A 20349-nucleotide genomic window follows, 5' to 3' on the forward strand; every position below is an offset into this window, starting at 1 on the left:
GCTTCCTCTTCACCATAGTGGTATTTTTATTAATAGGAGCTCAGGGTGAGAACTGGGCAGAGTGAGCTTTAGGTCGAGCGAGTGAGACTGAAGGTAATCTGCACTTTTCCAAAGAAACCTGGGCAAGCCTGTGGGGGGGGCTCAACCAGATAACGTGCTGTACAAGTTTGGCATAGCTCCTACAACAGGCGCGATAATCCCTGTATAGGTAGTTACGGCTTCATTCACAAGACTAGGAAATTCAGACTAACAGAAAAGTAAAATATTTGGGTTTACGCCAACTTCACCTGACATAGTGATCAGACACCTCACTTGAAGCAAGAACTGTTCAAAAAAAAACCACCTATGGACAGTCCACCCCTATGTGCATATGATAAACTTCTACATTACATAAACTAAATTATTAATCTTCAATATTAACCTCTTTATTAGAATTCTCCTCAGATGGTCTTGATCCAATATGCATTTATCCTGATGGATAGCCTTAAGAAAGTATACAAGGGTCTCAGTAGTTGGGACTATGTAGTCTAACAAAACAAGAACTTAAATACACTTTACAAATTAGAGTAATATTCAAAGAAGTGTCTATTATTAGTTCCGCAGCATCATTATTTTTCACCTCTAAATTGTGAAGGCTATTCTGTTGCACAAGTCTTGGCACTTACTGCTTATTAAGACTAATTATTTTAATTTATTTCCATGTTTTTTTCTAATGAAGTATCATTAGAATACAGCGTAGCTTTCATATTCCTTTAATGTTTAATTTAGTAAACATTCAATTTGGAAAGAGCACGGTTGCATTTTGCATGCGAAATACTTGGAAATGATGAATGGAAGTCACCTAGAATTCAAAGGCAGAAACAAACCCTCGATAGCAGACAGATTCTGCTTATCTGTTCTTTCACAAGGCATTGCGTTTTCCACATAAAACATTACTATTGGAGCTGAACTTTGCTGAACCGTATTATGTTAATATACTTTTTAAAAGTAGAAATAAAGCTTTCCTTGGTCCCTGGCAAGGTGCCTCTTCTCCACTGAGGTGGACCAGATAAATGAAATTAAAAGCTGTTTGTCGGGAGTGAGTTAGCTCGGTTGTTACACACCATTCATTGTGGTGTCTGCACAGAGCGCCCGTAAATGGTAACACAGGGGAGAAAGCACGACGGAGCAGTGAGAGAGGGTCTAGTGGAATCAACATCTCCAAAGGCAAGATCCGCCATCGAGAACTGCTGCCCAAGGGTAATCATGGTTTTACCGGCCAACTTCTAAAGGGAAATGTTTTGTTTGTACTTCACTATCTTGTTACACCTCCTGATAAGACTTGCATGGCTTCATTGCTTTCATCTCTGCTTTTGGAGGAGAGTCACATTTATGCTTTCTTCTTACACTTCTCATCCACCCCTACCCCTTAGCACAACCAGGCGATTTTTTTCTTTGAGTTTTATCAAAATAGTTTTGCCAAACCACAAAGCAGGTCTGCTGTCTTGAAATGAGAACAAGATGCCTAACTGTTTGCGAGCATGCTACTCATTTCCTTCTTCTAATAAAAAAAAAAAGATATTTCTATCATTCAGTGGAACAAAATTAGCTAAACCTCTGAGCCTCCAGCAAAGGCACATCAGCTGTTTGTTTTACTTTATAGAAACTGAGATACGGGTGCTTAGGACAACTCCTCAGGTTACTTGTCAAAACACCTTCAGATCTGTAACACCTCATCTAGGGAAGGAAAGAATTTGATCCAGAAAAAAGCAAAACGACAATAACAACAAAACCACAAACAAAAACAAGTTGTAAGAACTTTCTTAAACAGCTTTCTGTGGAACAGCGATTAATTATTTTTTCAGTCTAGGCTCAGAGTAACAGATAACGATTCCCTATTTAATTGAGGAAATAAGTCCTACATTATTTAGCTTTGATATTAAAGGAAAACTGTGAAGTAATTGTTTAATTAAAACCTGAAGGAACATGAGAGGATGACTGACTGCATGACTTGGCTCTGGCAGTATCATCAAATTATTCTTTAAAGGGAGCCTTTAGCGGGGCTGGGCTCTCATGACGTAACGATGTCCGTATGTTTTATTTATGAGGTTATAATGACTTTCCTGTAGCAACATGTGAACACTGCACTGTTGCCACTAGGTGTAGAGCCTGTGTAAACTTGGGAGGTTTTTGGCAATGTACCAGTGAAAACAATCTCAGTGTATGAATTAACACCAATGTGTGACATAAATACAGTAACATGATTTTTAAAGCAAAGGCTCTGAACCAGGCTTAGCACCCAAGTGACCCCAGCAGATGAATTTGAGGAGGAAGGCAGAGGCACAGACAGGCTGCAGTTCTTCACCTGTGCAAGTGCCACATCTTGGGAAGGGGAAATTGCAATGAAACAGCAAGATGGGGCATCGGAGGGGAGATCAAGTTTCAAAATGTCCAGCTTGACAGGACATTGTGGGCATGAGGGATGTTAATTTGTCTTAGAAATTTTAATGGTAATTACTTGGTAGTGAATATGTGCAAAGTACCTTAGCATTCTTCAGCGGCTGTTACCTTCACCCATCTGGCTTCCATCCCTCCTTCCATCAACTCATTTACTTAGCAAGCATTCACTTAGCATTTACATCCACCAGCAGTTTCACTGGCTACAGGACACCTTCTGCCCTTAACACCAGCACTGACCCAAGAACATCAGCATAAATTAACCTCGTAAAAACATGGGTTAGAAATGTAAGTATTTCTTGGCAAAAGGAAAGAAATTCTGGCCTGGTCTTCACCTAGGGAAGTTTTAGCTGTTTCTGACCAGGATTTTTTCACTGCCTGTGCCAGTGGTGTCTCATTGTTGTCTCCAACACACCACTGCAGATATTCAGTCCCCAAAAGACTCCTCAGGCTTTTTGTTTCTCTGCCAGCTGCGGTGCCAAGACTCTTTGTCCAGGAACTAAAAGAACAAACTCATTCCAGCAGGTGATGACCAGAATTTGTATTATTTGTACTTTTAAAAAAATTATTATTTGTGTATTTGAACTGATAAGAGGTTTAAGAAAAGAAAAAGAAGGAAAAGGAAAGAGGAGCGGATGAAAGTGAAAACTATTCCTGAGATTTCACACCAGGAAAATGAGTAACTCCATATAACTTATTGGTATAAACCCCCATAGTGCCTATTTAAGGCACTAATAATATTTTAGATAATGTTGTCACATATTTTAAAAGAGAGAAATTATTCTGGAAAGGGATGTGTGAACATAATGTTAATATGGTGTTACAGATATTGCCCTGATCCTGCTTATTGTGCTGCTCATGTATTGAATTTGGTGAGAGTGGCTGTTATTTCTAGCAAAAAAAAAAAAAAGAGGGAATACTGTCAGAGTAATTCTCCTTGTAGGGAGCATCTCTCACACCCATTATTTTTTTTCTCCAACTATGTAATTTTAGGTTCTTGTGTCCATTCCCGTACAACACCAATCACCTACAATTGCCATTGGCTTCCAGTTATTCCTTTTAGACATGGCAGGAAGACATGAGTGATAATGCAAAGCTTCTGGTTTGAGCTATATACCTAACTACTTTAAAAGCTTATTCTTAAAGCAAGGACTTCATAGAGCATGCAGCACATTGCTTACCATTTCTTTTTGTTCACTGAACCTCTCCTGCATCACAGTTGTTTTTTCTCTGGCAATCACTAAGGTTTGATTTCAGCAGGGATACAAACCTGGTTTTGTAAAGCTCCCAAGCAAACATCACACACTAATTTCCAGAGCGTTTATTTTGATCCTGAAAATTGCAGGTCTCAGGTAATCATCAAACCCCCTAGTTTAAAAACATTACCACCTCAGTCTTGAGTCATTAGAAATACTACAAAACCTATTATTGTACTTAGGTACTACAAGCTCGAGAACAAGGCAACTCAGAAGCAAGTGTCAAAAATTACTCTGGTGGTCAAGAAACCATTTTCTTTTACTTTATGTCATTATTTTAAAAGCTTAAACATCCTTTCTCTTAGTGTTTCTACCTGCAATTTTAAGGGCTTTTACACTTAACATATTGCTTGAACAGACAAGTTAAACTGGCTGAGTGAATAGCATCACCTGCTCTTCAGCTGCAGGAGATCATAGGAGAAGATAAATGATGGGATTAAGAAGTGGTGGAGAAACGAACATTGTGGTTTGTGGTGCTCTGAACTGGTGCTATTGCCACTAACAACAATAACAAAACCGCATCTGAATATCTTAAGGCTTCTATTATTTTTAAGTGTATGTATTCTAGAGAGATGGAATGAAGTAAAGCTTGTTTTTCTTAAGATTAAAAAGAAAATCCAGAGAAAATTGCATTCACTCATAGTCTACATTATGTTTTCCAGATTTTAGCATAGTGGCCCAGCTGTAATAATTTTTTTTCAGAATTTAATATTAATACTGAAAACTAACACCCCCCAATGTCAGGTAACTGACTTTCATATATATTTGCATACATGGAAGTAGCATAGGTGAACAACCACTCCCCGTGTTATTTCTGGAGGCAACCAAGAGCTTGAACAGTAATGTTTTAAAAAGAGAGCAAAGACAGTTTTTCAGTCTCCCCATGGTTCTTGCAGAGGGAAGAAGGGAGCAGGAGTAAGGAAGAAGTCCCACTGGCCACTAAAGGAGAAGGATCAGTGTATCCCCATGGATTCCTTTGTGTGCAGGACATGGGCCATGGCTTGGAGCAAAGCAGCTGCAGACCTCACAGAGTAAATAGCCTTCAGCTCTTGAGTATTAAATTGTGTACATGTAAATATGGGGAAGGGACCACAGTTTAAACCTGTCCTGCCAGGGTTTGCAGCCTGCCTTGCAGCGCTGAAGCCCCAGAGGTGTCCTGGGACCCTGGGACTCCCCTGACCGGCTGTGACTGATGCTGAAGGCCACCATGCTACCCTGGGCACATGGTGTTGTGCAGCAGCAGGAGCTACAGTGCCACACTGCCCATGCCTGGATTACAAGTGGGGTGGTGGCAGGGGCACCCCAGCTGTCCCTGGGACTGCGGTGGGGTGGGAAGTGAGGAGAGGCAGCAGAGGGAAGATTCCCTGTCCCGCCAGCTGGAGTAGCAGCCTGTGCTATTTCTGTTGCTTTCTCACATGCATAATTTGTACAATTATAAGAGAGAGAATGATTTCACCCCCTTCTCACCCTTAATCACTAGATGAAAATGCAGCCTGGGGGTCCAGATCCACCCCTCACTGATGCCTTTTTGTTTTGAAATGAACTTGCTGGGGAGCCTGGAGGTCTGCTCAGGGCTTTGGCTGGGGCCTCAAACAAGCTTTGGGTGTCATCTCCCAGGGCAACACCACAGAAAGTCCCAAACATAATCAGAGAGATATAGCGTGATGCCCAATTACCTCACATGTGCTATGTATTTATGTATTAGAAACTTACTAATAGTTATACCAGTTATTGAAAATAAATCTGGGAAAGGACAGTAGCAGTGCCTGATTCTTCCTGGTGTGTACAATCCTGTTTGGAGGTCACTTATAAAAGTAATCTGAAAAAAAAAATCCATTCATCCATTTATAAAAATCCATTCAAGGATCACCACTCTACTGGTTTTTTTTTTCCTCCTTACTGCTTCTCACAGCTCAATTCTCAAGTGCTTTACAGCAGAAAAGCTCTACCAAGGACTTGTGTGAGTCAGTAGTGATCCTTCACCACAGGTTCAAGACCACTGGCAAATGAAAAGTAAAGCTCGTTGCACTGACTTGAAGCACAGCAGCAAACACTAATATTGGTATGAAGAAGTTACATTATCAAAAGCAAAATGTAGAAGCGATTTAACCTTATCGTGCTTCCTTTAATCTTCATAAATAATTAAGTGGACAAATCACATGAATGACTGAATGTATTAATAAACTTCATAATAAAAGGTCCTCGCATTTTTAATTTTTGATTGAAGTTCTGATTTTTTTTTTTCTAAAGTTAAAATTGTAGAACCTTTTCCCCCAGTGTTTCACTAGAGAACTAACAGCAGCCCCAGGCTGGACGCTTTCTAAGCAGCAGTCGTGCATGTAGCTGGAGCAGAAGTTCAGCATTTATGTTACAGGTCCCCTTACAGAACAGCCTTTGCACACTCAGCAGACCAGTGTTTACCAGCCATGGCTCCCATGTTTTCTCTTCCTTGTTTTCTTTGCCAAGTGGTATCCCAGAGAGCAGCAGCTGGGGCTGCAAACTGTCTTGTTTACTGTCACTAGCACTGTGGCTGCCAGTTTGGAAGCCCCTCACCTTAAGGCTCTTCTGCCACCAGTCTTCATGTCTTCTGTATATTTGCAAGTCCTCAGAAAGCAAATTAGTATACGGCAAAGGAAACAATGGTGAAATATTTTGAGGCTCTGACAACGACTCCTTCATTCAGTTTTATACCCTGCCCTTCAGAAAACACCTCAGAAACACATTAACATACATGCATTTTTAAATTAGTCACATTTTTGCTGCGAGCAAAAGAAGGCTAAGAAGCAAGTTAGATTCATAAATGAAAATGTATTTCACCTTTATACATGCTATACATGTCATGCAAATACAGAAATCTACAGGTTGGACAATGACACCATAATAAAATATAATGTGACATTTGTCAAACACAACGTAGCACAGCAAAACAAGCTGGTTTTGTTTGTTTATTATTTAGGAAATAGATGAAGGACTACTTTGGAAGACACAGTACCATGCTACAGCTTACTGCACAGTCAAAAGAAAGTATTTTTCTGAAGTACACTAACATAAATAGAGCTGGATTGCTGTAGGTATGATTTCTTTATACATTGCGCATAGTGTCATCAGTTACTTTCCCGTTGCTGGCTTTAAAAAGCACAAGAACGGGGCTACAACTGAGCTCAAGCTACGCTGTGAACTCCCTTTAAATGTGAAAAAGAAGAAAAATTTTAAAAAAGAAAGAAGCCAACGCCCCACCCCAAGTTTTCACTTCTTTTGTGTAAGTTTCCAAAGAGAGTTGTATTTATGCTTTCTTCTGATAAGGAACTGGACAAATGTGTCCTCAAAGCAGAACATGATTTCGCATAAAGTTATCATCGTTCACCAACAGAAGTTAACACTGTATGGCACATAACGAGTCTAGACATCACACATCCTGATGTGAGGTTTTCCATACTGATGCTCACAGCCTGTTAAGGAGGGCAGCAGCGCTCCCCATGGGTGCCCCGGCCTTCGTATTTCTGCTGCAATGTTGGCACGTTGTTTTGCTGAGGACTAGGATCTTGTTGCGTTGAGCCTATAGGAAGCCCAAATACTTCTCTTTCACGTGATAGAAAGCCTGCTGGTATTATTAATCAAGTGTCTGCATCTTCCATGATTAATGTGTTATCTCACCCCCGACCGCTCACTCGGATCTACTACAGCTATACTATATATATATATATTAAGGGATTACACTAGGCATTTTGCCAACTTTGTTTACAGGTGTTACACAAGTATGGTTTCAAACACATAATTGATAGTCGCTCCTGGACTAATTAATATTAACCAGTAAGTGCCACTAGTGACTAAAAGTGTCAACGTAACCCTAACGGGATAACTCCCACACTCCACAGGCAGTAAGAAGGCTCTTCGGATTCCAGCAGCTGTGTATTTTTCAAGACTCTTCAGCTATAGTTTTGAATTATACACCTGCATAAAAGTTGCCAATAACTGCTTATTAAAGACAAAAAAAGATAGGCACAAAACTAGAGTACAGAATATTATTTCATTTCAATGCACTGTGGGCAAACCTCATCATTATTTACAAGAAAAAGATGTCTAAATAGGTGTATGATAAAGTTTAAGGAAGAAACATTTGAAAATAAAACACACAAGTAAAAATCACAGTGAAGTGTTGAGATGAATTTTAAATTAAAAGAAGAAATAAGTGCCTTATTAGCAGCTAAAGCTCAAATTCTAATGCACACTCAGTCTTCCCTAAACCCATTGAGGCTCTAGATCACTGGCTTCTGCCAAAAGCAGACAGCTGTTCAACATATTCCCCAGGAAGACAAAGTTATATTCAGCTCTGATTATTTGAAATCCAGTGTTCAACGACTGCAGAAGCTTTTTCAAGTGACAAGCTCATATTTTACTGCCAGTAGCATCACAGGGATATATATCCTCCACAAATTGCTACCTCTGTCAATCAAAAAGAGAGAGAGAAGAATATCAAGTCAGCTATGCAACTTACATGACCTCAGTTTTGTAATTTAGAATACACTCTTCCAAAAAAATCGACTGTGCTTTGAAACTGTCACTAAAGCCTACTATGCTTTCTTCATATTGTTTGCAGACATTCCAGGATAAGTGATTCTGCACTGTGCTGCAAGTATTTACAGCAGCAGCAAAGAATAAGCAGCAACAATAACTACCATTTTCTAGGCTGCCCCACTTTTAACTGTTTCCTTCATGCAAATGGGCTACAAAGACTTAAAAGAAAGGTATTGCATTGAAGAAAAATAGCAACTCTGGTCACTATATTTGGAATGGATCAAGGATATGTTTCCATTTACTAGATACTTCCAGTCTCTATTATATATGCTCAGTGCACATAGGATGCTGATTTACACAGAGCTGCAAATATGAAGGATTAGGATAAATTTAAAGTCTAGGGGACCAGCTTTCTACCTTTCTCCACATATGCTGTTTACAACTCTTATATTTTTCTGGGAAGCTCATAGGTAATCACAACAATTTATCATATCTAAGATGTTTATCACAATACTGTACCTTTATCTGTTCTGCTGAAAAGCAAGGCTGTCAACAGATAGAATTAAGTGTATTTTCCTGTCCTGGACTGTTAAATCCCTCAATCAGGTTTTTGTTACAGTCATCTAGGCTAATGGTGTCACTGGACATCTTGGAGTAGGTAGCTTGGCCTGTGAAATCCAAGAGATCTTCAAGAGCCTTGGCATTACTTGTCCCATTTTGGTCCAAAGAAACACCGGGCATGAGTTCATTCATGGGTGAATATTCGGGGATAGAGATAAGTTCTTCTTTTGAAACTGGGCTATATAAAAGACAATACAACAACAACAAAAATGCAAAATAAGAAGTGTGTAACTTTTCATTAAGCAACAACCAAATGAATCTTTTTGACTGTCCAAAAACTACTATTTATCTTAAGGCCAGCCGAAGCAAACCTTTACCTAGAATATGTCTCAATCCAAACAAAAAAAGGTTACCCTGTTCAGGATGGAAAGTCGTATCTAATCCATATTCCTTAAAGATTAAGGTCTGTAGTAGCTGTGTGATGTCAACACATCTCTTAAAAAACACATTTCTGGTAGTTCACTGCCAAGTCATTATTTCAGTCCCTGCACCATTCCCTTATTTGTTTATTGCATCATGCAAACTATTGTCCTGACCCTGCAAACATTTACCTAAACCACTCACACTTTGCAAATTAAATAAAAAGTTGTTTCTTATGACCTTATGATATACTTCAGACATAAAAGTCCTGTAATTTAATTTAAGAAGTGCTACAGCCAGCTAATGCTTTGCTGACACTAGTAAGGCTAGTGCATTCCAGTTTGGAGAGGAAGGATTTCACAAAGATTTCTAAAACCATGAAGGGGTGGTAGGTAAGTTGAGGGCAAAACTACTGTGCATCAAATCCCACAACACAAAACCTGGAGGGTGCCAAATGACACTGATAAGAGACTGGGTTTAACACAGATCAGCAGGTTGAAAAAGGAGTTGGATAAACTCATGGGCCACAAGTCCCTCAGTGGATATTTCTAAGGGCAAGGCAGAGTTGCATCCTCTAACATCCCTAACGTAACACTGCTATGTGGTCTTGGACTGCAGCAAGTGGTGGGCTCAGGTGCTCTCCCTATCTAGTTTTTCTTACTCTCTGAGACCAAATAATGGGCTAGATGGACATCTGGTCTGTCCCAGTGGGGCATTTCTTGCATATTTATGTGGATTTACTGTAAATACTGGAATGGTGTGAGAGGTTAAGTTGGCTTGCTGATTAAGGAAACGCTGTATAAACATTCCATGTTTGAGATTCAGACCTAGCTTTCTCATAGCAGCCTTAAATTACCAACTTCCTTCTGTCCTGCAGGCCCTTCCACCAAAATCCAACAGTAGTTAATATACACAGAGTTATTTACTCATTTCCATATATTTTTTTCCAGTTAAGTACTTAAAATTATAAGTTAATGATATTCTTTATTCTGCTTATAAGGAGGGAGAAAAGCTCATGTATCATAGCTAGGCAGTCTTGACACAAATTAAAAAAAAATGGTGACATCTGACAATATCTACAGTAGCTATTTTCACAGAACAATCTGAAAGGTTTGGGCAAACTTGTATGGAATCCATAAGTAAGGACTACAGAAGGATTTCAGAGCTCCCCTCCCCTTGCCAAATATGTAAGAGTGAGATGGGGTCCTGTTGTCTCATGTCTGAAATAAAGAGTTTGCATCTTGACAGGAGTGGAGTAAGGAGACATCTGACTGCCCCGTTGTGGGGTAGGTGAGAAGTAAAGCAGTAAAGTATTAACAAATAAACAGAAAATTCTTGAGTGTGTCTAACATATGACTTCTACGATTTCTATTAGCAGATACGGTCTGTACCTCACATCCATGGACTGAACCTCATCTGCTGAATCTTCCATGCTGTTAGATTTCCCATCAACAGCTTCCAGCTGAATAAGTCCTGGAACTGACTTTAGTCCATTAGCAACTACATCTTGGGAAGGGATTGCAGAGGCAGCACTTTCTAAGCTTTTATTTTTCAGGCAGGTTGCCAGTCCATTGATCTCTACAAAAGGAGGTTAGAAATTACGACAGTAGCAACTTCTTTATTTAAATAGTTTTTAAAAAAATTACAAACGTTTTTAAATTACAGATTGAATAGAAAGGAAGACTGACAATGCAGTAGGACTCAGTTTCATCTATGACTCAACATACTATACTGTCAATCTCTTTTCCACTCTAAAATTGCTTGTTATGCTACATCTTTTAAATTTGAGGAAACGGGAAGAGAATATATTATCTTTTATTTCATGTACTGAAGGCTTTAGCCTGGGAAGTAAACAAAATATAGATAAATGCCAGATATGTATATTTTCTTTAATAATTCTTTAAATACATATGCTTTGTCAAGTCAAATTAAATGTAAGACTTAGAGCAATGTTATAAAAATCTTGCAAGTTTGGTTGTGTGCAAAAAATTTTCTGTCTACAAAATTCAAAGGTAGACTGCAGCAACCAAACCTACTGGCAGATTGGAACTTCTCATTTACAGAAATGCTATGTCAGGTACTAAATGGAGGAGAAACTTTATTCTGCTTACGTGGCAAAATAAAGCTGAGTCTCCAGTTTCTAACATTTGTCACTGATGCAAATTTAGCTGTTCTTTTTGAGATGAAAGCAGAGAACTTGTGATAATACACAGGGCTCTGAGATTACAAAACTCTGAAAAGAACTACCTGTGAAAACAGGTCAGAAAAATATGGCAATTTTTACCTGTCTGGTTGAGAACAAGGGTCTTTGGTTGTTTTTCCACATTCAAAGTTGATGGTACCTCCAGTTTTGGCTCTTCTTTCTGTAAACAAGTAATGAGACAATCGTATTAGACAAAGGACTGATAACATCATGGCACTGATGGGACTCATAACTTGTGAGACTGCCCAGGGCCATGGGGTGGTCAAAGATCATCAACAGCAAGAGAGGAATTTTTTTTTCCTTTTTACTTAGGCATAAGATTTGTTTTATTTCAAAAAAGAAAACATTCTCTGAAAGTAACAGAAGAAACAGTTTCCTTAGCAGAAAACTTAGAAGTGGAAACTTGACTCTCTGTCACTTCCTAGCAGGACACAACTGCCTTGTTCTCAATCCTACATTCCTGACAGGCTTAATACGGAAAGCTCAGTAACTAATTCATTGGTATAAAGCAGGAGAAGATACATCACAGCAGCAAACATTACAGCTCCAGCATCCAGGAATGGGCTCTTGTCACCTTGCTAGATAGGGAGGAAGGTAAGTTGCATAAAGCTGCATCTCTGTAGCAGTGGCACAATAACTGTGACACAGCAACAGTCATTCTTGGTTTGAAATGCAACTAAGATTTGGGTGTAGAGAGTACTTAAGTATACCTAACAGGGAGCTACTCTAAAATTTAATTTTCCTATATGGGTAATAAAAGACCCCCTGCAACCACACACTGTTTCATACCTTTATTTCTGCTGTTTCACTCCTCCTTGTTCTCTTCATTATTTCATCTATTCTCTAGAAATCAAAATAAATTGGAGGATGAGAAGGCAGACAGAATATTTAATACAATAAACTGATAAAGGAGAAACAAGACAGAAAGAAAAACTTCTATCTACTATCATGGCCTCATCCCTGCCTGTCTTGAAAAATAGAGAATAAGAAAAAAGAAGAAAACAAAAGACAGAAACCACCCTGGAGCTGGCTTTCCTGTATCAGATCTCACAGAACATGGCTTTCTCAGTAGACGCAATTTAGAGACAACCATTTTAATACTAGGTGTTTGCAGTTATGCGTTGTGCTCAGCTCTGGAACGATGTTTATTTAAAACCAACAGCTATTATTTTCATCTAGTTGCTTTTCCAGTTATTTCCATATAGTTCCTTTAAAAATAGTTAGGCTTTCTGGAATAGAAGAGTAAATAAATGAAGTTATTCTTGCTGGAAATATGTAAGGCAATACTCTAAAATACCTTTTTTTTCCTTCTTTGTTAATTTAAAAAAAAATCTCTCAACAAACCTTTTGTCTTTGCACTAGTGTGAAAGGAAACTATTTCGGATTTAAAGACACTTTGGTTTCATATTCTAATCTGCAATACACCTCCAGCTCAGTGGTAAACAGTTAAAAATAACATACTGGAACAACATATATGGAAAGACGACCTTTTATAACCAGACAGAGGTTCTGCAGCTCTCCTGCTGTTCTCTCTTTCCTGCCACAGAGCTGCAGATAAAGCTACTAAAATATGCAGCTCCAGCCATTCCCTTGTGTGGCAGTGGCCAGACAGCCCTGCTGCCTCTGCATGACACAGCCAGAGACAAGCCAGGTGGGAGAAAACCTGTTTGTTAATCACATTCACTTTCTCAATTAAAGACATGGGGCTTCTGTTGAGTAAGTTTTAAAACAAAGTCACTCATGTTTCTGAATAGTCTGTGATGTCCTGGGTTGGGCAGCAATCGATGTTTGCCTTGGCTTGCCATTCCCTGCTTGTCTCAGGCATTTAACTCTGTGGGTAGAGGCTAATTCTGTGTTTGTTCAGTGCCTTGCAGAAGGTCACTTGCCTTCGGCAATTCCACTTTGTTATAAAACTTGATGTCCGCACTCCCCTAACATGCAAGTAGCAAATACTAAAGTTAGGCATAAATATCAATCTGTAAGCCCCCCAGATTATTATTTCTACATACTACTGGGTACTGTCTGGGTTACGTATTTAAGCAAGAAATGTAACAATTATCTTAAATGAGACGCAAATATCTACCTTCTTCCGCTCCAGTCTTTCTTGCTCTATTTGCTGCATGATTTGTTCCCTTTCAAGACGAAGTTGTTCAGCTGCCTCACGGGCTTTGATTTCAGCTTCTTCTCTCTAATTAAAATTTGTAAAATACGATAAGGACATTATTTATTTCAGGTAGATTACCAGATGCTATAAAGTATTTATTTATATGTATATATGTACATAAAGTTTCACATTTGTGTTTTGAGATGGTACCTGTTTCTCAAGTTTGGCTTGGAGCTCTTTTTCTTGCTTTTCTTTTAGCATTTGTTCTTCCTCAGCTCTTCGCCTGGCTTCCTCTTCTGCCTTTTTCCTAGCTGCTGCTTCTTCACGTTTTCTTTCCTCTTCCTTCTTACGAGCCTCCTCCTCTAGACGAAGTCTTTCTTCTTCTGCCTTTCTTTTTTGTTCTTCTCTTTCGAGCCTGCAAAAAATACAATAGCATGTTTTAAAGGTTTCACCTTTAGCATGAATGCTATGGAATGCATGGCATGCAATCCGCTCTATCTGATAATATATGCATCAACGCACAATTTTGTTAAATAAGCCAAGATATGGCAAAGAGGTTGAGCACATGCTCAGAATTCAGGTTGCTACCAAACTTTTATTCCAATCTTATTTTCATTGCCTAAAATATTTAATAGAAGTTATAATTTCTCTTGAAAAAACATATGTGATCAAAGAAAATATTTCCATTCTAGCTTCAATTACATGTTCAGTAATAAAAGTAAGTTTCAGTAATAAAACCACTCCTCTTTCCCTCTACTTCACATCCAGAATGCTGGTATCTGTTAACAACCAAGTAATTTTTTTCCTTCATTTCAGCTGAAGACAAACAGATTGGATGAGTAGCTGGAAACAAAGTTCACAAAACACAGTCATATACTAGAAAGAGTGGGTCTAAATTCCACCTATGTTGTTTCCCTGGGCCACCCAGGGACATCATGCTCCCTTGTGACCACATTCAAGAGCTGCTTTGACAACTGGTCATTCTTATCTTGCATATCAGGGATTAAGGAAATAGCTCCATTAGGTCAAACTGGCAGGTGCTGGTGATTTCCACCCCACCCTCCTGCCATGTTTTCAATAAGAACAGCCAAATCTGAATTTAGATATGCAGAGTTAGTGATTTAATATTACGGGCTTCAAGGAAGGGCATGATTTATTGACATTTGCAACCAGCATCCAATGTGGAAAACAACCTAAAAACTTGCTCTCGGAACAGAGCCATAATTTCACTGCTTAGACACAGCAACACTCGTGCCCACCCTCTTAAAGGGCTTGACCGCCTGGAACAGAGCTGTCCCAGAGATTAACTTCACTTTAATCTGCTGAATGACACAAGTCTTTCCATTTCAGGCATACAGTACTACTGCAAGACTGTTTCTTCTACATGAACTAGCTCATTTAAAACTGCCTCAAATGTTTGGGTTTTTTTTTTACAACGTAATATAGTTCAGGTATGTCCACAGTGCAGTGTCCAGTACACTGCAGTGTGGACATATCTGAAGTATCTGGATGAGTAATGGTTTATTCTGTCTTCTTAAAGAGGACAAATTATTATTTTCTAACTTCACTAGTCATAAAGAGTGCAAAAGATACTAATGAATTATAAGTTTGAGTTTAAAGAAATTAACACATGTAAGCTCCCACCTTGATACTAAAACTACTGCAGTTTCAAGCATCCTCAAAGATACTGCTTAAATTACTAGCTAATAACTTTCACAAGCCAATAGAGATACCTCTCCCGTTCTGCTCTTTCCTGCCTCTCCCTTTCTTCTTGTTCTTTTTGCAGGCGGGCCTGTCGTCTTTTTTCAGCTAGAATTTTTGAAGCTTCTTCTGCATCAGTTGTTCCTGCTGTGATCTTCCCTGGGAGAAGAGAACCAAGGGTGGAAAGTCAGGCAGGGAACAAAAAAGTGCCCAACACTTCCACACTAGCACAGAGACTGAAACGGGCCTGGTTCACGCTGCTGTAACACCTTTGTTTTTCAAAAGCATATCTCAGCGTTTTCAGCAGATAAAATATGGGATAGGTAAGGGCATTCCTGGATTTCAGCATTTTCCCATCCTCATTAACATGTTTTTCACGCATGGGTAAGCCTGCCAAAAACTCTACATTTATTAGTTCCAATATGCACCCTTACACATTCTCATAAGCCTATGACTGAGCAGCTTCATGAAAAGAACAAGTCATCACTATTTAAAAGCCTCAGGGACTCATGATATCTTGCAATATCTTCTTCCAGTAAGACTCACCTTCGTTATTTTCAGTCTTCCCTGAAGAAGGCACGTGCTTCTCAGAAGCCGCCTGGCCTGCCTCATCAGTGCGAGCTCCCGGGGACTTCTGATGACTGACGTTTTCTTTCTCCTTGTCTGCTTTCTTTTTAGGAGTTTCCTGATTGAGATTAGAAGTGGCACGATGCTTCACAGGAGAAGCTGGATATTGTTTGGCATTTTTAGGAGACTGAGGATAAGTCTTTGCAACTGTCCTGGATGAGGGAAAACAAAAAAAAAAATCAAAACAGGCCATATGTGACACATCCTGGAACCAAACTCCATCTTCACATATAATGTTCTTCTTTCTTGGCTCCGGTTACATAGGAATATCAGCTGTTTTACACAATACTGCATAGAAACCACCTGGATGCAAGCAATCAGAACCTGAAATGCAGGGAACGGGCAGGCAAGTGCAAATGATTACAGAAAATTCTAATTTCAAAAAACTAATAATATTGTCCAAGTTGTAGGCAAGAGATATGAAATCATGGACTACCTAAACCAATTATTTTAGCAATGGACATTTCATAACAATTTTGTCAACATTGTTGTATGCAAGAGTCCTTCTCAACATTTAAAGCAAAGCTATGGCTGCTTTCTGTCTGCAGAAATTATGATGAGTTGCAGTGTGCTTCTTTCATCTGACTACCTCCTTGTCAAACACGGTCTTTTTCTAATAGTATCTGATTTTCCAAAATTGCACCGAATGCTACTATAATATGAAGGTAAAGCTGGGTACTACAAAGAGACAGAACTGACCAAACATTGTACAGTCAGCTCTGCTGTTTCAGTTAGTGCTTTAAAATTAACACCAACACAACAGACTCAAGGCTTAAACCACAGCCCCTACAACCTTTTACACAGCTGCTGTGGTGGGTTGACCCTGGCTGGACACCAGGTTCCCACCAAAGCTGCTTTATCACTCCTCTTCCTCAGCTGGACAGGGGAGAGAAAAATACAAGAAAAAGCTCGTGGGTCAAGTTCAGGACAGGGAGAGATCATTCACCAACTAGAATCATAGGCACACCAGGCTTAACTGGGGAAAAAATTAATTTATTACAAATCAGAGTCAGATAATTAGAAATAAAACCAAATCTTAAACACGTCTTCTTCCCAACCTTCCCTTCTTTTCAGGCTCAATTTTACTCCTAATTTTCTCTACATCATTGCCCTGAATGGCACAGGGGGACAGGGAATGCAGGTTGTGGTCAGTTCATCACACATTGTCTCTTGCTGTTCCTTCCTCATCAGGGGCAGGACTCCAAACACTCATCCCCTGCTCTAGTGTGAGGTCCCTCCCACAGGAGATAGTCCTTCATGAACTTCTCCAATGTGAGTCCCTCCCATGGGCTGTGGTTCTTCACAGACTTCTCAAGCATGGGTCCCTTCCACGGGGTGCAGTCCTTCAAAAACAGATTGCTTCAGCTTGGGTCCCCCATAGGGTCACAAGTCCTGACAGCAAACCTGCTCCAGCCTGGGCTTCTCTCTCCCTGTGGTCACAGCTCCTTCCAGGAGCCTGCTCCAGCATGGGCTTCCCAGGAGGCCACAGACTCCTTCAGGCATCCACCTGCTGTCACGTGGGGTCCTCCACAGGCTGTAGGTGGAGATCTGCTCCACCATGGACCTCCATGGGCTGCAGGGGGACAGCTGGCCTCACCACAGTCTGCACCACGGGCTGTAGGAGAATCTCTGCTCTGGCACCTGGAGCACCTCCTGCCCTCCTTCGCTGACCTTGGTGTCTGCAGAGTTGTTTCTCTCCCACATTCTCACTCCTCTCTCCCACCTGCAGCAGCTCTTGTGCAGCAACTTTTTCAGCTTCTTACTCATCCCAGAGGTGCTACCACTGTCACTGATGGGCTCGGCCTTGGCCAGTGATGGATCTTTGAGCTGTCTGCTCTATTGGGCACGGGGGAAGCTTCTAGCGGCTTCTCACAGAAACCAACCCTGTAGCCTCCCTACCACCAAACACTGCCATGCAAACGCTACAGAGCAGCACTTGCAGTGACGGCAACACACAGCAGCAATGCAGCCGACCGCTTGCTTGGCTGTTGCATACTTTAGGTGAAATGATAACTTCGAAGTCCGTTCTGTGAAAGCTGAAGGGTAAAGATACTTGATATTCACTGAAAATAGGTGCACAATAAAGAGAACAGATTACCAGGAAACATAAAACTACACACAAACACCATTCATTATTTACGTAACACCAGTAACTAGCACTAAATACTTGTAACATTAAGAAAGGCTGGGCTGTGTGACTAAGTAGGATGGAAGAGATTACAATCCTAAAATCATGTTTTATGGGAGTACCATTAGAATAAATAATCCTACATTAAGTTGAACATTATACATGTAGTTTTAACCTTCCTTATTATGGATAAGCAATTATGATATAAATGTATTATCCATTATCACTTGTTTAATCTGCACAATGTAGAGATTCATATACTGTAACATATTTTCTGGACTATACACTCATTCTGGCAGACCACAAGCATGAAAAACATGGACAATGGCTGAAAATTAGTGGGCCAGAGTGGCAAGTTTTGTATAGATAACTATAGTATTGTGTGGCCACAGACTATTATAACCGGAACAAAATTTGCATTACAGAGCACACAATAAAAATTAAATGTCTTTCAACACCCCCCCCCAAGTAATGAATTTGAGAGAAGGAAGGGTTCTTTTTCCACCATATTATGTTGCATTTGAAAGAGACAGACACCAGCGTAGAGGGAGCTCATTCAGAGCTGCCCAGTTTGTGGGGAGGAAGAGATGGCAAGGTGTTGCACCATCTGTATTTTCTTACTCCCACTGAAGAGCCATCACAATTCCAAAAGCCCTTGGGCTGGTGGAACAGTAGCACTCAACTTAATTTGAAGTTCAGCTCAGGTACTCTCCGCCCACTGGGCCAGGAACTCTCTGTCCTAGTCCTTGGACCTGCCTCAATAAGGCCTTTACTGCCATCACCACACTCTTGGCTGACCCTGGTCACCACCACCAGGCCTGCCTGGTCACTTCTTTTGTCTGTTGTGGGGTGGGGTCCTGTGGGTGAGGCCTCTGTCCTAGTCTGCCCTGCTGCCACCCACGGCTCCTGGCTCACCCTACCCTGCAGGACAGCCTGCTCCTGCTGCTCCCCGAAAGAAACAGGCTTTGGAAGATGTGCACAGGCAAGTCTGTTTCCAGCTCTTGTGAAAAACAGCAATGGGAGAAGCCAGTGAGATTGGCTGGTGTTGACCCAATCTGCTTTCAGTATTGTCTTTAGTTTTCTCTTTGGGATATAGATGATTTCCAGGCCCTACTAAAGACATAGGCAGATATTTCAAGGCCCAACCTACACACGTACATCTCATATGTGCCTCACCATTATAGTAATTTCCAACTGTATTTGATAAAAATACAATGTATAAATAAAAAGCAAACCACCTTCTTCTTATGCTTTTCTGCAGCACAGAAGATGCTTCTTGCTAATCAGACACTTCTTCAAAGCATAGTCCCTTCTTGCTGCCTTTGGTTTACAATTCCAACCTTACCACACACTCCTTGCAATACTTTTTATTTAACTTGTTGTGACAGGAGGAGCAAAACAATCACATAACTAAGGCTGAGTCATTTTCAGTATTAGCACAGAAGTAATTGTTCTCTAATCAAACTAAAGAGGACGGTAAGGAGTCTAGTCACGAGAGCTATCTACCTTGCACTGCATAGGAATTAGAGCAGACTGGCTGTACAACTTACCTGTTGGACTAGAAACATGTGCTGAATGTATTATTTAAGTAATGCATCTTTGAACTTTTAGACCTACAGAAGAACAAGAGACAAGTATGCCTTTGCCGCTTTTAAAGCAAGTAAAAGGGAGAAGCATATAAAAGACTGACTACTGCGAGGATGACAACAATGTAGTACAAGGAGTGAAAAGCTGAAAAAACCCATCAGGATTATTTTTTTCAAAATTTTAAATCATTTACGGGATGCCAGTAGAAAGTATTAAATGAACACTGTTTTCCCTCCTGTATTTAGAACATATCATCAACTTAGCATCTTTAGAATTCCTAAAGACAGGCAGAACTGTTACTTGAAAAAACATTCCTAATAGTATTTAAATGATGCTACTTTTCACCAGAAAGGGTCAACCTTGATCATGAAGACAGAAAAATGGGATTATTAAGGGAAAAAGTATAAACACTTGCACAAGGGTCTGCTTAGGTTTAAAAAATGTTTTGTTTTTGCCTTAGGAGAAAGGGAAAGGGATGTAATGAAACCCTGGCAAGAATGTGGAAACACAGAAATGTGCCTGATGAGGATCAGAGGAATTAAAACGACAAGTCATCAAAATCCAAGAAGTGGTAGCATGTCAGTTGGCTGAAAGTTCGCTCATCTCAGTCACTAGGTTTTACAAGGGTATAAAAAAGTACAGGAAGCATCTTCCACCCACCAGGAGGTCTCAGTTTTCTCACCTAACTGCCCTGACACGGGGGAAGCAGCTTGTAAGAAGCCATTCTCATCACAACCCCTACAGGCACTACAAGAACATTCACCAAGTCTGGGGATCCACCAGTCCTTAATTTACAATGGCTTTTATTTAA

General features: G+C 40.1%; 1 protein-coding gene across 1 annotated transcript in view; it reads right to left on the minus strand.

Moving 5' to 3' along the window:
- Positions 1–7788: 7788 nt before the first annotated feature.
- The window catches only part of MAP7D2 (MAP7 domain containing 2), a gene marked incomplete at its 5' end in the record, with an annotated part of 87514 nt that continues 74953 nt past the window's right edge, over positions 7789–20349 (minus strand). Inside the window, 9 exons of the mRNA XM_082057246.1 lie at positions 7789–8135; positions 8727–9006; positions 10580–10766; positions 11473–11551; positions 12181–12234; positions 13475–13579; positions 13706–13910; positions 15229–15355; positions 15743–15975. Coding sequence (XP_081913372.1) covers positions 8757–9006; positions 10580–10766; positions 11473–11551; positions 12181–12234; positions 13475–13579; positions 13706–13910; positions 15229–15355; positions 15743–15975 — 1240 coding nt within the window. The 3' untranslated portion in view covers positions 7789–8135; positions 8727–8756. The remainder of the gene's footprint in view (positions 8136–8726; positions 9007–10579; positions 10767–11472; positions 11552–12180; positions 12235–13474; positions 13580–13705; positions 13911–15228; positions 15356–15742; positions 15976–20349) is intronic.

Source organism: Streptopelia decaocto (assembly GCF_964273445.1).
Source record: "Streptopelia decaocto genome assembly, chromosome: 1".
NCBI classification, from domain to species: domain Eukaryota; kingdom Metazoa; phylum Chordata; class Aves; order Columbiformes; family Columbidae; genus Streptopelia; species Streptopelia decaocto.